Below are 17,284 nucleotides of genomic sequence, written 5' to 3' on the forward strand. Positions count from 1 at the left end.
ACAGTATACAGCTCATAAATGGGTTTGGATGAATAATTGAGGCTGTGGATGTTATGACATAAGTGCAAGATATAGTATCACACATGCTGCGCACCCATCCATACAAAGTTATTAAATAATCATAGATGGGAGGCCTACAGCATGACCATATGAGCAGATACACATTAGCTAACCATCTAAAGCCCTGATGAAAGGGCAGTGCAACCCCTGGGACAGCAAAAGGCCTTTAACTGATCGATACAGAATAGAGTTTCAGATTCAGTGCAAGAAAGCAATTGCTAGCCCATTATCTAAAACAGCCTTAATAGTTCTCACATATGAACGGAATATATAACATAAGGCATATAAATAATTAACAAATTATATATATTTAAATATATATAATTTTGTAACTTTGACTCAGCAAGGATGCATTAAATTGATCAAAGACTTTTATATTGTTATATATATATATAATGTATATATTTTCAAGTTCTTCTAGACTTCCTATTCACAGAATTCTAAAATGGAAATCACTTTCCACAAAAAATAGTAAGCAGCACAAGTGTTTTGAACATTAATAATAATAATAATAATAAATGTTTCTTGAGTATCAAATCAGCATATTAGAATGATTTCTGAAGGATCATGTTATACTGAAGACTGAAGTAATGATGCTGAAAATTCAGCTTTGCCATCACAGGAATAAATTACATTTTAAAAGATATTCAAATAGAAAATTGTCATTTTAAATTAATAATATTTCAAAATGTTACTGTTGCTGTTTATTTTTGCAGTCTTGGCAAACATAAATATTAATAAAGCTTACTGACCCCAACCTTATATACAATGCATTCAAAAAGTATTCAGATCCCTTCACTTTTTTCAAATTCATTATGTTGCAGCCTGATACTACAATTGTTTAAATTATTTTTTTTCTCAATCTACACTCCATACCTCATAATGACAAAGTGAAAACAGAGTTTTAGAAATGTCTGTAAATTTATTAAAAAATAATAAACTGAAATATCACATTTACTTAAGTATTCAGACCCTTTGAACAACACTTGAAATTTAGCTCAGGTGCCTCCCATTTGATCATTGCTGAGATGTTTCTACACCTTCATTGGAGTCCACCTGTGGTAAATTATATTGATTGGGCATGATTTGGAAAGGTACGAACCTCTCTATAAAAGACCTCACAGCTGACAACGCATATCAGAGCGATAAACAAGCCATGAGGTAAAACAAACTGCCTGCAGAGCTCAGCGGCAGGATTGTATTGAGGTACAGATCTGGGGAAGGCTACCAAAAAAAAAAAAACTGCTGCACTGAAGGTTCCCAAGAGCACAGTGGCTTCCATAATTTTCAAATGGAATAAGTTTGACACAACCAGGACTCTTCCAAGAGCTGGGGCCTGTACCATGATGGTGGCTTTGTTGGTACCATGAAGGTGATCATCAGCTTTGTCAACTCAGGCTCGAGCCTGAGTTAATACAGCGCGTACATGTGAAAGTGTGACATTATTAATGAGCAGCCAATCACATGCCTTAAAACTGTGATTCACTTCTCGTGAGCGAGTCATTACCAAAGATTGAACAATATGAAGAATTTAAATATTTACATTTAAATATAAAAATATTATATTACATTTAAATATTAAACATTTACATTACATTTGGCAGTGTTTGCAAGATGAAACGATCGACTACTAACGATTTTACTATGTAAGCGCAAGTAAAAGTTGTAAAGTTAGTTTATAGAGTTATGTACAGGTATAAAAACACTTAAAAATCCAAGCTCATATGTAGTCATGTTTAAACCTATTGTTTCTAAAACTTATTTATATTGCATATTATCTATATATTTATATTAATTTAAAATAAAAGCTTAATTAGAATTAATCTAAGATGGTTTGTGCAATGGATTAAGGGTATAATAATTGTATAAAATAATTATAAAAATAATAATCTCTAAAAATCAGATGATTTTCTTTAAAACAATGTTTACTATGTATAGCGCCCTTTCATTTGGAGTTTGCAGAAATTGGAGGAGTGGCTTCATTGCGTCAGAGATGTGTCACTTTGCTTGAAGCTGATTGGTCAAATTTCAGTTTGAGAGCAGGTTAGCTGTGGAGCATAAGTTACTATGGCAATGAACACTGCTAAGAGCCAAACCACTTTCATGGTACCTAAAACCCTAAGTTGGCGCAAACTAAACTGAAACTTACCTGTCTAGCCAGCTAAACCGGCTTCATGGTACAAGCCCCTGGTCGCCCAGCCAAACTAAGCAATTGATGGAGAAGGGCTTTGTCTAGACTGGTGACCAAGAACCTGATGGTCACTCTAGTTGAGCTCCATGATAATATATGCAGATGGGAGAAACTTACAGAAGGACAAACATCACTGCAACACTCCACCCATCTGGGCTTTATGGCGCCTAAACAGCACCTAAAGGACAGCCCTCAGACTCCGAGAAACAAGATTATCTGGTCTGATGAACCTCAATTCTAAGCATCATGTTTGAAGGAAACAAGCTCTACTCATCACCTGCAGAGTACCATCCCAAAAGTAAAGTGTGCTGGTAGCAGCCCTGACAAGAACCCTATCGAACATCTCTAGAGAGACCTGAAAATGGCTGTCCACCAATGGCCCCCATCCAACCTGACCGAGCTTGAGAGGATTTGCAAAGAAGAATGGCAGAAAATCCTCCAATCCAGGTGTCCAGAGCTTGTTGCGTCATACTCAAAAGGACTCAAGGCTGTAATTGAGTAAAGGGTCTGAATATTTACGTAAATGTATTATTTCAGTTTTTCTTTAATAAATTTACAAACATTTCTAAAATTTTCACTTTGTCATTGTGTGGTACGGAGTGCAATTAATGAGAAAAAAAAAATGAATTTAAACAATTGTAGTATAAGGTTTCAGCATAAAATATAAAAAAAGTGAAGGGTCTGAATACTTTATGAATGCACTGTGTGTGTATATATATATATATATATATATAAAAAATCAAACATGCAGCTACTCTGTCACTGAAATAGATGTGGGAGAAGAAATAGCAGAACACAAGAGTGCAAGTGAAGCAGAATGGACAGTTTATTGTACCCAGTACAGATTATAAACTCAGCAGTGTAAGGTACACATAGTGAGGGGACAAGGTTAAACCTGTACAAGTGCAGACAACCCTTCTGTGGTGGATATTGAGACAAGTCCCTCATTCCATGAGAGAACTTATTTTAGAAGCTGCACCTCTCATTTAAAGGCACTGCTCTCGAACCCACCAGGAAAGGGTGTCCGGTAACCACTGGTGTGCAGTCACTGCAACACAGGGATCCACTTAAAACATACATGGAGTATCTGTTACAGGCAGAACTATACAGCTTATACAATAAAATCAAATAAATGCAGACTTTGAAAAAAATAAGTTAATCTTTTCAAAAAAAAAAAAAAGGAAAAGAATACAAATGCAGAGAACTCCACAATTTCTTCTTTGTCCAGCATAAAGCGATATGTTAGTGAACAGCCGATCATTGAATACGTCATGCAAAAGGAAGCAGTGGTCTTTCAACAACGAGTAGCTGACCAGGAAAATTTATTTTTCTTGTACCTTATTGCATGCAAGGCCCTGATACTCCTGCTTTCCTGGTGCATTAAAATATAGAATGATTCCAAAAAGAATAATAATAATGTAAGAGGCTAAATGTTGTTTGACCCCCACTAACACTAAAGCATGGAGAAAGTCTGACTAGTGCATCCCTTTTGAATGTTGTCAAGTGAGAAAATTATATGTATTTGTAATTAAAATTTTGGCTTTTTGGGAAGTGAAAACTAAAATTAAATAGTGACAGGCGTACAGAAATACATTTAAATGGGTTAACAGTCCTGTGAAGTTGACTAAATATACGAAGAGTGCCTCTGGTTTAACTTCACATCAACAACCCCTGGGTTAACCAGCATGAAAACAAAAAAAGTTCATATAAAACCAACACATGACAAAGGACTCAGAACAAAACCAAATAATACAAAAAGAACATGTTCTGTATTCCTCAGCATAATTAAAGCTGTCCACATTTAGTTCAACAAAAAGTGTTGTATAAAAGCCAGCTTTCTAAAGAGTCTTAACAAGTCTGAAGAAACAAATGGGTCATTTTTTCCCCTTGTAAAATAAAGCCCTTTTGACTTCTTGTCTACATGGTTTGGAGGTAAAACAAAATTAATTCGGACCAAAAAGGCAACTATTAAATAGTGCTGCATTTAAGGGTTTTTTTTCTGTGAGGATGTCTCTTAATTCGTTATCAATTTTTCTTTAAAAAAAAAAAAGCAGATTGTCAAAAACAGAATTGCTACAATTCTCGCAGTGAGATCTGTCAGTCTTTCGGCACCGGTCGGCTCCAGCTCAACCTCTCCTTCTCTGTGGCAGTGACCGTTTGCCACGAGGAAGTTTTAAGCTTGGGAAGCCAGCTTTCCTCATCTCCTTGACACCTTTCTCTCACCTGAGAAAAGGTGGCTCGCAGATTTCTCCTCGTTCTTTTTTAATAATTGGGAGGGTTAATCTGGAAGTGGGCAACAGTTCAAAAGGAGTCGAGGCAATAGGGACAGGTGTGTTTCAGTCAGATAAGCAGTTCAGGCTCAGTACACGTAACCGTCAGGGAAAGGCATCCCAGCAACACACTGCTCGCCACCGTCCACCAAGTATGAAGCCCCCTCGTCATAGTGTGCCAACGGAAGTGTGTCGTCGTCTACTCCGGGCAGACCGTCAGGGTCTGCTTTAAGGTTGGGCCTCTGGTTGTCTGGGAAGGCCATTGAGAAGAGGGCCTCAGGATCACACACGAATTTGTACACGTACCTCTCTCCAGCGACCTGAAAAGAGAAAAGAGGCATTAGATTATCCCAAATGTTTTTTAAAAGTGGACAAATTACAGCAACTATTGTGATTATGAGCAGAGCATAGAGTAAACGAAACGTGAACCTGCCTTTACCTTCTGCATGATTCCCTTCTCATAATAGTAACGCAGTGAGCGACTGAGTTTGTCGTAGTTCATGGCCGGTCTGTTCTTCTGGATGCCCCAGCGCCGGGCCACCTGAAAACACAGATGACGATTGTCATTTCATTAGCGGTTTCAATTTAGTTGGCAACAAAACTTGGAAAATTGCTAAAACTATCCAATGGTATTCAAGAGTAGTACACTGTCACGTAAAGAGAAATTGGTTGTAGCCACCATGAAAGCCACTGTGGCCTTTTTTTTTTTTAATTTTATGAAATTTACTTGCGATGTAGAGCACACAAACGGTCTGACAAAATGTTAAGAATTGGCAGATGCCTTTTGTCAGTGACAGTGTGTCAGACGATAATATTGGCAAAGTATTCAGACATGACTTGCTTATCAAAAAAGTCATATGACTACCTCAGCATCTTGGAACTTCTGTAAATGTGTTTTAATTAACGATGAGTAAATGACTTCTTAAAGAGGTAATTTACCACCAGGGATTTTATTAAAACTTGGTTGTCTATGTAGCTATGAACTGTGAAAATGTTTTTGAAATCAGTGCTACTTGACAAGAGAACAGAAAAAAGGCTGTGGAGTTCTCTTTGGAAAGGAAGAGTATGGAAACTTCAACATCAATAATGCACGGAGTTCAAGCTGATTGTCTGTGGGTGGGAATATAAAAATGTGGGTTAAGATTTGTTGCTTAAAAAAAAACCAAAAACATTTACATATACTACCAACCATTACCTTTAATTAATAAAATCCACCGCAAACATTTTTTTTTAAATGTGCATTTTATTTTTTACTTCCTTTGACTTATTTTTGCCTTTTAATAGTTATAGGACAGTGTAGACAGAAAGCAAAGTGGGAGAGAGAGAGGGGGCAGAATCGGAAAAGTTCCTAAAGCCAGGATTCAAACTCGGGACGCCCGTAGCGCAACAGCGCTTCATGTCAGCAATCTGCCCACAAGGTTTCTGGCACCGACTTAATGTGCATTTTAGAATTTTTATTTGCATTTTAATGTTTCCATTAGAATTTATTCTGTTATCCTAAAACTAACAAAAATATATGAATAGAAACCCAGCTACTGAAAGCAAGAACACACAGGGCTACTGTAAATGGTGTTTGTGCCTGAAAGAATGCGGAAAAATTGAATGTTGGCGCTCACCTCCTCAGGCTCAATAAGTTTGAACTCCATTCCACGTCCTGTCCAGGCAATGAAATGACCGTTGGCAGGATCATCCAGCAGCGTAACCAGAAACTGCCAAAGCTGGAGGGAGCCACGACGTTGGTAAGGCGGGCCGTCACGATACACAGAGGGCTCTTGCTTTACCTTCCCTGTCAGGAACAAGAATTACGACGATTAGAGTTTGCCTAGAGCAGCGTGAACAAGCAGGTGAGAAATTCCAACACAAATGTGGCTAATGTGGACACAGCCTTCATTTCGCACCACAGTATTAGCTCTCTCTTCAAAGAATGGGGTGTCCTGGTGAATCTCTACAATGCAGACTGAGCACTTGACAACTACCGAGATGACCATTTGACCATTAACTTGTCTTTGATTTGAAACTATACATGACTTGTTGTGAACTCTTACCTTCAAGTCTCTCGGGAACCACACAGGTGTCGTCGAAATACAACTGCTGATCTCTGTCAAATGAGAAGTCTACAGGCAGAGGGAAGAAACAAAGACACTGTATGCTAGATTAAGACAGGATAAGATCACTTTAGCATGCTGGAGCTGCAGTCATGTAGTATATGCTTTAATGGTGATGCCACTTACTCTCATGGTTTTGGTAGAAGCTTGCGGCTCTCCCAAATGAAGACTGACACTTAGGCACTTCTGCAAAACAAACAATGGGATTATATAAAAAGAGAAATTACCAATGATAAATGAGTCAGCAGTTCATTTAAAATAAAATAAATACTATAAAGATAAAATTAAATGAACCTTTAGAAAATTATTTACAGTTTTCAAGGTTATTATAGTTTACTAAAACTATACAAAGCATTTGTTACTTGAAACAAAAATGTTAACGGAAATAAAATGTATACAAAAAAACCTTCAAGCTTATTTTAATTCAAATTCCAATGAAATATTTTTCATTTAGTTGATGCAACATATAGAAAAAATATAGAAATAAAATGTCAAAACAAAATAAGTACTAAAAACAGAAAGAAAAAACGAACAGTACTCAGTGATTATAAAATAACATTTTCTGTTCCTTAATTCTAATGAAGACAGACATTTGGCATATAAACAGATTTTATGGGAGCTCTAAAAAGGCAAGATGATGAACAAGTGTCATTCTGGCCTATTTGAAACACTGATGCAACATCTGGGCCGTGAATGTCCAGCCTCACACATCTGGTAGCGCTGGCTAAGCTCATATCAACACACCAAAGAAACATGCCGCATTAGCAGTGAGCACTGAGTCACCAAATAGGATTAGCCAACGTATCGAGTTACTGGACCATGACAATCATGTTTTATCTGCCCTTGCGTGTCCTGGTGATTCGGCAGGCCACTCCACCCCTTTCCTGTCTTACTTTGAGTATGCGATCCTCATTGATTGCATCAGATGCATCATCTGTTAGGCTGCTGTACAGATGAAAAGACTCAGCCGCCCCCATGCAAATGTAATGTGTGACGTACACATTTATAATAAGGATGGTAAGAGGATTTGGAATTACATCACTAACCTGCAAACATAAACCTAGAGGGATAGTATAAAACTTGGAAGAGTGCATAAGGCTGAATGTATGGATCACAAACAGGAAGCATAGGGTTGTGACGGATTATGACCCAACTATGATCTCTTAATGCAACCTTTTGAAATTTCTTTCAATGTCTAGGACTAAATATTTTAGCATGTTAAATTGACAGCGCTGTTTATTAATAATGCTGTACTTAAGGAATGTCTAGGTATGAGGAGTGCAGCCCTCTCAGAATGTCTCCTCTTTGCGCGCAAAGGTTCAAGGTTTGCATGTGTGCATGCACCTCACTAAACAATGCTAAAAGTCACAGGCCCGTGGAAGTACACAAAATACATTCCATGCCCTCACCCAGACAACTCTCGTGAAGCCCAGGCAGATTAACACTTGAATACATTAAGAAACGGGACAGTCCTCACCAGAATCAAAGCAGAAGTCTCGTGGCTCTTGCTTGATGGCCATCGGATGGAAGGCAGCCTGGGATGGGCCCATGTTGGGAACACCTTGCTCAGCATAGCGGGGGTCTAGGAGCTCCTGTTTGAAGCCCTGAGGAGGCACAGGAACCAGGGGCTCGGACATTTGGCGATGGTAAGGTGGCCTACCATCTCTTGGTGAAGTGCTGGGGACCTGTGGCTTGAAGTTGGGTCTTCCTTGGGTGTCAGAAGGTGGGAATGGAAGGCAAGGCTCTGAAAGTTGCCGCTGAAACCTGCAAGACAAAAACAGCATTAAAAAATCAGAACCAACTTTGGAGTAAATGACACAGTGCACTTTCAGTTAAATCCAAGCAGCTGCTTATAATTCAAGGAAGTCATAAACATAAGCATGTTAAAATATAGATGTGTTAGTAATGTGAAATAAAAGAGCAGCTTAGCACTAGCACTTTAAAGTCTTATGCTAGAGGCTGTAAATGATGTGCCACACATTCTCCGGCAAGCTCCCAGGAATTCAGCTACAGTTGGCAGGGCAGGATGCCAGCCAATCTATTCCCACGGGGGTTATTAGAGCCCCCAGCAGTGATGTAAACCACATTTTTTGACCTTATAAAATGAGCATGGCTATAGGGTCAACTGCCATAATATATTAATTCACTACCAAATGTTTTTAAAGCAATTTTTTTTAATTCAGCAAGAATGCATTGAATTGATCAAAAATTACATTTAAGACATTTATAATGTTACAAAAGTTGTCCATTTAAAAAAAAAAAAAAAAAAAAAAAAGTTCTTTTGAAATTTTCCAATTAAAGAAATTATATTATATATATGCACGTCAATAAAATTGAAATCTCCTGAAACCATGCAGAAACTCACCTAGGTTCATTACTGAAGTGAGTGTCACGGTTTAGGGGTGGACAGGGTACTGCAAAAGGTGGGCTCTGGCTGTGGTGAGGGAGAGACTGCTGGCTGGGGGTGGTCTTGGTCATTGAAGGCTGCCCATGAAGGATACGCTGCCCTAATGTTGAGTTGGATACGGGAGGAGGAGTCTGTTCATGCAGGGGACGTGTTCCCAGAGTGTTGGTGGGGACACATGGTGAGACGGGCGTTGAGGGAGGAGTCAATGGCTTGAACCCAGCTGTGGGCTTCCTTTCATAGGCACTGTATTAAGGAAAACGAAGACAATTATTCATCACGCTGACAAGAAGATTTCAACGACATTGAGGTGGATATCTAAGAAAGTACCTGTAGCTGTAAAGGCACTTCTTTCCATATGGCATGGGACTTCCATCCTGGCTACAGGGGGAGAGCTCTTTGGAGGGACTCAGTTCGCGTTTGATCTTCACTGGTGGTGGGCCATGAAACATCACTGTGAGAGAAAAGAGCAGAAGGAGATGTTTCTAATGATGCAGAGCGTCCAGTCAAACACATCAAATGAAGTGCAGTGAAACGCATCAGAAGGAGATTCTTCTCCACCATTAAAGCGCCATATTTCACGGGTAATGACAATCGACTGCGAGGCATAAAAGCCCTTCGTTCTGCCCATCAGTTTCATGGTGCAGAACAACACATGCAATCAAAGCACTCCCCTCAGATTTCCATCATAGCCGAGTCAATACTCATGAATCAGTGTGGTCGTAATTCAATGATTGTGAATGATTTTCTTCCCCGCACTGTAACCATTAGCCCCTGGATCTCTGCATCAACCTCTCATATCCGGCGCCACATAATGGCCAACGCAACTGGATCCACACGAGTCGAGCCAGATAAATCACCCAGACTGTACTTAAAAGACAAAAGGTATGCATGTGGAAGCTCCAAGCATTTGTTAAAGTGTTAGTTCACTGAAAATGACCACATCTGATGTACTCTATGTGATTATTATATGTGAAGAAAAACCTGTTCATCAGAAGACTTGGGTTAAACTGCATCTATTTGATTACGTCTCTTAATTAACTTTTTGCTGCGTTTCATTTTTTGTGGGGTGAACTTTCAATGGAAGGACAGAAATCTCTCAGGTTTCATTCAAAATACAGGTACATCTAAAAAAAATTGAATATCATGAAAAAGGTCAATATTTTTTGTCACTCATTTCAGAAAGTGAAACCCATATATAGATTCATTACACGGAGTGAAATATTTCAAGCCTTTATTTCTTGAAATTTTGATGATTATGGCTTACAGATAATGAAAATCCAAAATTCTGTGTCTCAGAAAATTAGAATATTACATAAGATCAATTAAAAAAAAGGATATTTTAAACATTTAAAAAAAAGTATGTTCATTTCTATGTACTCAATACTTGGTTGGGCCTCCTTTTGCATGAATTACTGCATCAGTGCGGCGTGGCATGGAGGCAATCAGCCTGTGGCACTGCTCAGGTGTAATGGAAGCCCAGGTTGCTTTGATAGCATTTGGGGTTCAGGTCAGGCGAGTTTGCTGGCCAATCAAGCACAGTAACACCATGGTCATTGAACCAGCTTTTGGTACCTTTGGCAGTGTGGGCAGGTGCCAAGTCCTGCTGGAAAATGAAATCAGCATCTCCATAAAGCTTGTCAGCAGAAGGAAGCATGAAATGCTCTAAAATTTCCTGGTAGATGGTTGCGTTGACTGTGGACTTCAGAAAACACAGTGGACCAACACCAGCAGATGACATGGCAGCCCAAATCATCCCTGACTGTGGAAACTTCACACTGGACTTCAAGCAACATGGATTCTGTGCCGCTCCACTCTTCCTCCGGACTCTGGGACCTTGATTTCCAAATGAAATGCAAAATTTACTTTCATCTGAAAAGAGGACTTTAGACCACTCAGCAACAGTCCAGTTCTTTTTCTCCACAGCCAAGGTAAGACGCTTCTGACGTTTTCTCTGGTTCAGCAGTGGCTTGGTAGCCCTTTTCCTGAAGACGTCTGAGCGTGGAGACTCTTGATGCACTGACTCCAGCTTCAGTCCACTCCTTGTGAAGCTCTCCCAAGTGTTTGAATCAGCTTTGCTTGACAGTTTTCTCAAACTTGCGGTCATCCTTGTTGCTTGTACACCTTTTCCTACCCAAATTCTTCCTTCCAGTCAACTTTGCATTTAATATGCTTTGATACAGCACTCTGTAAACAGCCACCCCTTTCAGTAATGACCCTCTGTGACTTATCCTCTTTGTGGAGGGCGTCAATGTTCGTCTTCTGGATCATTGTCAAGTCAGCAGTCTTCCCCATTATTGTGGTTTCAAAGAACAAGATAAAACCGGAATTTATACTGTAGGGATGGTCATTAATTGAAGTTCAAATGTAAATATTCTAATATTTTGAGATACTGATTTTTGACTTTCATCAGCTGTAAGCTCTAATCATCAAAATTAAAACAAAAAAAGTGTTTGAAATGTTTTACATTACATGTAATGAATCTAAAATATATGAAAGTTTCACCTTTTGAAATAAGTTACAAGAAAAAAAATGAACTTTTTCACGATATTCTAATTTTTTGATGTACCTGTATGTAATTTGTGAGAAGTGAGAAGATTTTCTGCCCTGTGGCCATTAAGGTTATTGCTAAAGAAGAGGCCACTGATTATTGATACGGTACTGGGAAAGTGTAGGAGGGCATGGGGTACCATGTGACGTCCAGATGACCTCTGGATACTGAAAAGACTAGGAAAAGTTTGCACTGGAATGCCACATTAAGAAACCTATGGCTCACATTCAAAAAGTGCCTGATTTAATAAACAGCATGTCAGAAACCTTCATTACATTCTTATGCTTTTCAGTAACGCCACCCTGACATGCAAAACTGCACCAAAATGCATGCCCTTGTACACACCCTGTCTCCTAGCCTCAACATCAGACGAAAACAAAAACAAACTTCAGAGACAAAACCGGGGAAAAATAACATAAAACGCTCTGCCGAGCGTTCCTCAAGTATTTCCTTTGGCTTTGATTCCTGTGGGCAGGCTTTAACAAATTGGGTGCGTTTGGACTGAGAACCCTCAATGAAAAGAGCTTCAGTAGCTGTGGATTTGGTGGGTTTAGGTAGGCCTTTTCCTCTCCCCCCTTCCCGCTGGAATCCAGTCCATTCCAGAGGCTGAACGGAGTGCATGAAAGTGTGAAATCTGATTATGAGCTTGAATCATGTGATGCTGATACCAATCGGCTGATTTCACTGAAAAAATAGGTAATTGTGGGGGTTCTCGCTGAGAGGATTCAGGCAAGAATGAAAAGCGGAAAGACCATTTAAGCCCTAATAAATCAAAGCACTATTGCGCTGAGTGTGTGGGGATGTTACACCACTGACCATGTTAAAGAGCAAATCAATTATTTAAAAGTTAATGCATGCTAAAATATCTAATATGCACGATAATAAGAGCTCCATAACTGCTGGCATCTTCAACAACTCAAATCAACAAGATTGTCCGGCCACTCAACACCATTCTTAGTCTAAGATCTTCTTTGTTTCCCATGAAACTTTGGCTTTAAATTTGAGCAAGAGATGAATAATAAATAGCTCCGAGAGTTCAGCCTCTGCCGTTTTCCCTAGCCCTCTCTGGACTGCATCCAAAGGACACTGCCAAGGAGAATAAATAATACATCTCAAGGTACTCACAGCTCTCCGACTGGAAATCTGGGACAAACTGTTCATCATCGGGCACCTGAGCTGTGGAGAGAGATTGGAAAGCATGAAAGAGTTGCAAACAATGCTCCCTGCTGATAAACAATCCGCAGATCAATGTCAATTTGTCAGACAACGTTTATTTTTGTATTTTTTTTGTTCATCGAAAAATGAACAGCCATCTCAGTGCCAACTTTTTGGTCACTGCTGCAAAGCTAGTGCAATGGACCAAATTAAATGGCCAGAGCGTCATGAAAAATAAACAGCAGCTGGGACAAAGTGTATCACGAAATTATCTATTCCACATGCATATATTACAAGAAATATTCATGAGTCTGAAATATAAATGTCAGCTGCATGACAAAGCAAAAATGACATGCATGAAAATAAAATGTTACAAACCTTCGGCGATCCAGATCTCTTGCAGCTGGCTGAGGTCCTGGAAAAGTTCTACAGATGACAAGCAAAGACAAGACAGTCTAAGAGCATGAAAACCCACTATGATCCAAGTATTTAATAAATGAAAGGCAGCCTTCATCAACAATCTCAGCATCGATCAAACTGCTGCTCTCTCGCTGTTAATGCATCTTAATAATCAGATCCATCTGCTAAACATGCAGTCATTAGTCATGTTCATTAGGTTGAAATTACCCTCTGTGTCCTGAGCGAGTTCAGTCTCCACTAACTTTCTTTTTCTGTCGTTAACTGCACGGCTATACGGTTCCTCCACTTGTAACGACTTTTGCTGTGGAAAAATACTTATGGTCAGCTTTGCCTAATTTAATGCTGAAAAACAAAACACCATTAGCTTTATGCATCTACAGAAAAGCAGAAATTTACTTACATTAGGTGGGACCATAAATGGAACTTGCTGGTCATAAAATCCGTCCATGTCACCTGGGTCTTCAAGAAAGCTCCCAGAAAAGGGTCTTCGCTTAAAAGCGATTGTTATATTGACCTCTCTGGGTCTTCTGTTTTCTCTAATGAAAATAAATAAATAAACAGATGAATCATGCGGTAGATCTACTGGACAGTCAAGTGTGTCCCGCATCAAAACACCAAGCCCTGCATACAGGCAGACAAAACCCTCAGATCCTGTGTATTCATCTTCCCCCTTCTCTCTCTCTCTCTCTGTTGCCCATCACAACATCCCTCCTGACAGAGCTTATGTGTAAAGACAGACAGCCAGAGAGAGAGAGAGAGAGAGAGAGAGAGAGAGAGAGAGCTGCGTAATGCAATCCACAGTAGAGATGAATGTAAACCTAACATAAGCAAAGCCAACCATCTGTGCTGCTGATTAGACTATGAAAGGAATCGTGAACATTAAGTTAAACTGAGGAAAATGGAAAGCATACATTTCGTGTTACACTACATTGATATTCCACTTATATAACTAGTTCATGAATAAACATTGAAAAATTGAATTGCTGGCCAAGCATCTATTCTGAGGAACACTGGACACTAACACACTTGGAAGGGGCGACTGTGAGGACCATGCCAACTTTTCTTGTGGTGCTTCTCAACAAAACAGCTCTTTCTTTGATGCTATAAATGTATTTTTTTGTTATTATTATAGGTATTTTTATGCATTTTTATTATTGTGACCTTTCTTGTGATGCTGTTTCAATGAAACAACAATTCCTCACTTAACTGTTAAATGAAATAAAAACAATTGTAAAATTTTATTGTTACTCTTTATGAGAAGTTTGGTTTGTGGTTTGTGTGTGTGCATATACATTTAGCAGATGTTTTTATCCAACGCGACTTACAAATAAATAAATACACACATACATATACATACACATATACACACACACAAACACCTTGTAAAATGTAACAATTTTATTATTTAACTGACATGTACACATACAATGAAATAACATATGAATAGGTGATAAACTATGGAAGTCGAACTAACATGTGAAAATAAATACTAATAAATTTAAAAACGCTAACAACTATTTGCTACCACGAGACATGCCTGAGAGCTAATGAACGAAGGGAAAACTTCAGCGGCTTCGCGTTCAAGTACAGTTTAAGCGTAGAGCGAACAAGCTCGTACTTTTTTCAAGCTTTGTTGCTCTAAAAATGCATGGAAAAAAAAAAAAGAAAATAAGACGTATTAACTCAAAACAAATTGTGTATTATTATGCGTGCGGAAATAAGCCGAATAAACATAGCCTTAAATGAAGTGCTTAAAGTAAATATAAGATAAGCAGGGGTGAGGACCTCCTCCCACTCAGAGCCCCCTGACGGCCTCTTGTTTTTCTCAATGAAGTGAAACTCGATCCGTGAGGGGGGGAAAAGAGAGACCTCCATTCACAAAACCATACACTGTTCAGGCTGCACCGACCTCACCTATAAATGTCACCAATGCTGAGCGCACAAGCTTCTGTAAAGACTGCAAGGGCGCAAAATATGACAGGAAAAACTTCATGCATTAAAATGGTTGCCAAACAGTATAAGCCCTCTCTTGGAGAAAATGGCGTTCGCTTTCCCCCAAGGCGAGATGCAAGCCCACGATAAACTTACGCGCTGCGCAAAACAACCGCTTTCAAACCGATATTTCAGTGAACGCCGTATGAATATTTGAGGAATGAGGGTTAACTCACCTTAATAGATAGCGCGCCTCTCGCAGTGGACTGAAAAAACACACGTTTCAGATTTTAATCCCAAAAGGATGCAGTGCGCTCGTATTGATCAATACAAGCGCTCTCTCCGATACTCAAAACTTGAATGAGGTTTTGTAAACGGACTGCTCGGTTTTCCCTTGGGCTCGAGAGGCATTTCAATCTAGAAGCCCATTGGCTCCGAGCGCACGTCATTCACATCTCTAAACCAATGATTTGCGAGCAGGACTTGGAATATGTATGAAGCGCTAAAGGACCAATCGAAGCCATTTCTGTCCTATTTTTATGAATGGCTGAGTTTCATTCACTTTCAAGATTTCCCCGCACGTTTCCAGAGGCTCTTAAAGGGCCAGAGAGCCAGAAGTAGAATCGCCAGCAAAACACATCAGAAGTTGGAGGACACTTCATTAAAAAGCTATTTAATTAGCCTATATTTAGACTAGGCTAAAACAAAGCTGAGTTGCGCACAACGAAATAAGGTAAACGGATTTACCAATATATCAATGGTTATTTCATGTCTCAACAAACTTTGCAAACAGCTCATAACGTGAGAATAATAAACTGAATATTCCTCCAGAAAGGGAGGACTAATTCGCAATGGATTCCCTGTGGAATTTCCAACAGGATTTTAGAATAGTAGCTACTTTTCAGTTTATGAGTAGAAAAAATGTCTGTGGTTCTGCAAAATAAACTCTCAGAAAAATTACTAAAAATCTAAAATAAAAAATTCAAAAATTGGCAATGCAAGTCAATTAATAATAATAATAATAATATAACATTGATGAAATAACATCGTTTATTATTATTGCTGTTCATATTTATTATTATTAAAGTTCTTTACTATTATTCTTATTTAAGTTGTTGAATAAATCATAATGTTCAACATGCCCAAATATTAATTTTACTCAAAGTAAAAAAGGTATATAATTAACATAACTATTAATTGATACAATATTATATTTTTATCTGTTACACAATGAACTGCACAATCTTGTGATGTGCAAGGGATTTACAATGTATTATTGTGGTCAAGGCCAGATGTCCAAGAATCTATATTTAACAAAGCTGTTTCTGTGAAAAAGAGAGGGAGAGAAATTCTGCGTCAAGTGTGAGGAGGATAATCTTCAAAATCCTTCTGGCTTTCGAGCAGAGCCCACTTTCACAGGAGCACAATGATAGCATGAACAAGATGTGCAGTATGCAGTTACTGGTGTCATTGTTTCTCCTGCTTGATACTGCTAAAGCTGGGTTTTTCAGCTCTGCCGAGCTGTCAGGGTCTCCTTTTTATAGCACCTTTCACTAATGTGGTGGGAGGTGGGAAAGGGGTGGCCAAGAGCATATTCTGTTTCCATTTTTCTGCTTCCTAAATCCAGAGTGGTGTTGACACAGGCATCAGCAGCACCCGTCTCTTTGATATCTTTCATTTTTGGGACAGATATTGAAATGATCCGCTATCACTCACTCTGATAATGAGAAGGGCTTATTTGTGCCCATGACTGGGCCAGTGTGACAGTTCTGGCAGCGTGCCCTTCTCTGGAAATGTGGCTAATCCGTGGAAGGAGAAGTACCGCACATGACAATAGAGTTAAATGAAGGGTGACAGACAGAGCAGCAAATCAGATTCCTAACACACAGAAAAATCGAAACTTTTAAACCTTGTTATTGTATGTAACCTATGACTGAATACACCCAGAAAACTGTGTAAAATCAGCTTGGTACAGCCAGTTAATGAAGTGGAACGAAGGTTAACGCAGCCTCGGGCCATTGGTGCTCTCCCAAAGAGAGACATGATGGGACTTGATGACTATTAATAGTTCATGGAGAGATAATTCCTGCTTCATTATCTCTGCACACCCAAGACGCGTAGGTTTCGCCCCAGCTCACAGCTTCTTGTGTCATCTGCATTTTTCTTCTAACAGGGCTGTATTTACAAGCGCAGAGG

At 39.1% G+C, this 17,284-nt stretch overlaps 1 protein-coding gene across 4 annotated transcripts; it reads right to left on the minus strand.

Moving 5' to 3' along the window:
• Positions 1-3,054: 3,054 nt before the first annotated feature.
• Positions 3,055-15,507, minus strand: LOC306877230 (ETS translocation variant 5-like). 4 transcript variants are annotated; one of them, XM_079428865.1, is made up of 13 exons: positions 15,325-15,507; positions 13,557-13,692; positions 13,364-13,457; positions 13,115-13,162; positions 12,707-12,757; positions 9,361-9,484; positions 8,992-9,276; positions 8,104-8,390; positions 6,753-6,812; positions 6,567-6,635; positions 6,138-6,307; positions 4,961-5,062; positions 3,055-4,841 (listed from the first exon to the last, which is right to left on the minus strand). In XM_079428865.1, exons 2-13 carry the CDS (start codon positions 13,602-13,604, stop codon positions 4,611-4,613), a joined length of 1,569 nt encoding a protein of 522 aa, XP_079284991.1. In that variant the 5' UTR covers positions 13,605-13,692; positions 15,325-15,507; the 3' UTR covers positions 3,055-4,610. The 4 variants fall into 4 exon arrangements, with proteins under 4 accessions (XP_079284991.1, XP_079284990.1, XP_079284989.1 ...); XM_079428864.1 differs by having other exon boundaries at positions 4,955-5,062; positions 15,325-15,450; XM_079428863.1 differs by lacking the exon at positions 15,325-15,507 and having other exon boundaries at positions 13,557-13,834.
• Between the last annotated feature and the right edge of the window lie 1,777 nt (positions 15,508-17,284).

Source organism: Barbus barbus, assembly GCF_936440315.1.
Source record: "Barbus barbus genome assembly, chromosome: 11".
NCBI classification, from domain to species: Eukaryota; Metazoa; Chordata; class Actinopteri; order Cypriniformes; family Cyprinidae; genus Barbus; species Barbus barbus.

Excerpts from the sequence above, each read along its gene's own strand:
- LOC306877230 (XM_079428862.1), bottom strand. The coding sequence starts at position 13,763 with ATGCGGGACACACTTGACTGTCCAGTAGATCTACCGCATGATTCATCT. Across the intron at positions 9,277-9,360 it reads AAGTGCCTTTACAGCTACAG|TGCCTATGAAAGGAAGCCCA; the intron begins GTACTTTCTTAG and ends TCCTTAATACAG. Across the intron at positions 8,391-8,991 it reads CACTTCAGTAATGAACCTAG|GTTTCAGCGGCAACTTTCAG; the intron begins GTGAGTTTCTGC and ends TTTGTCTTGCAG.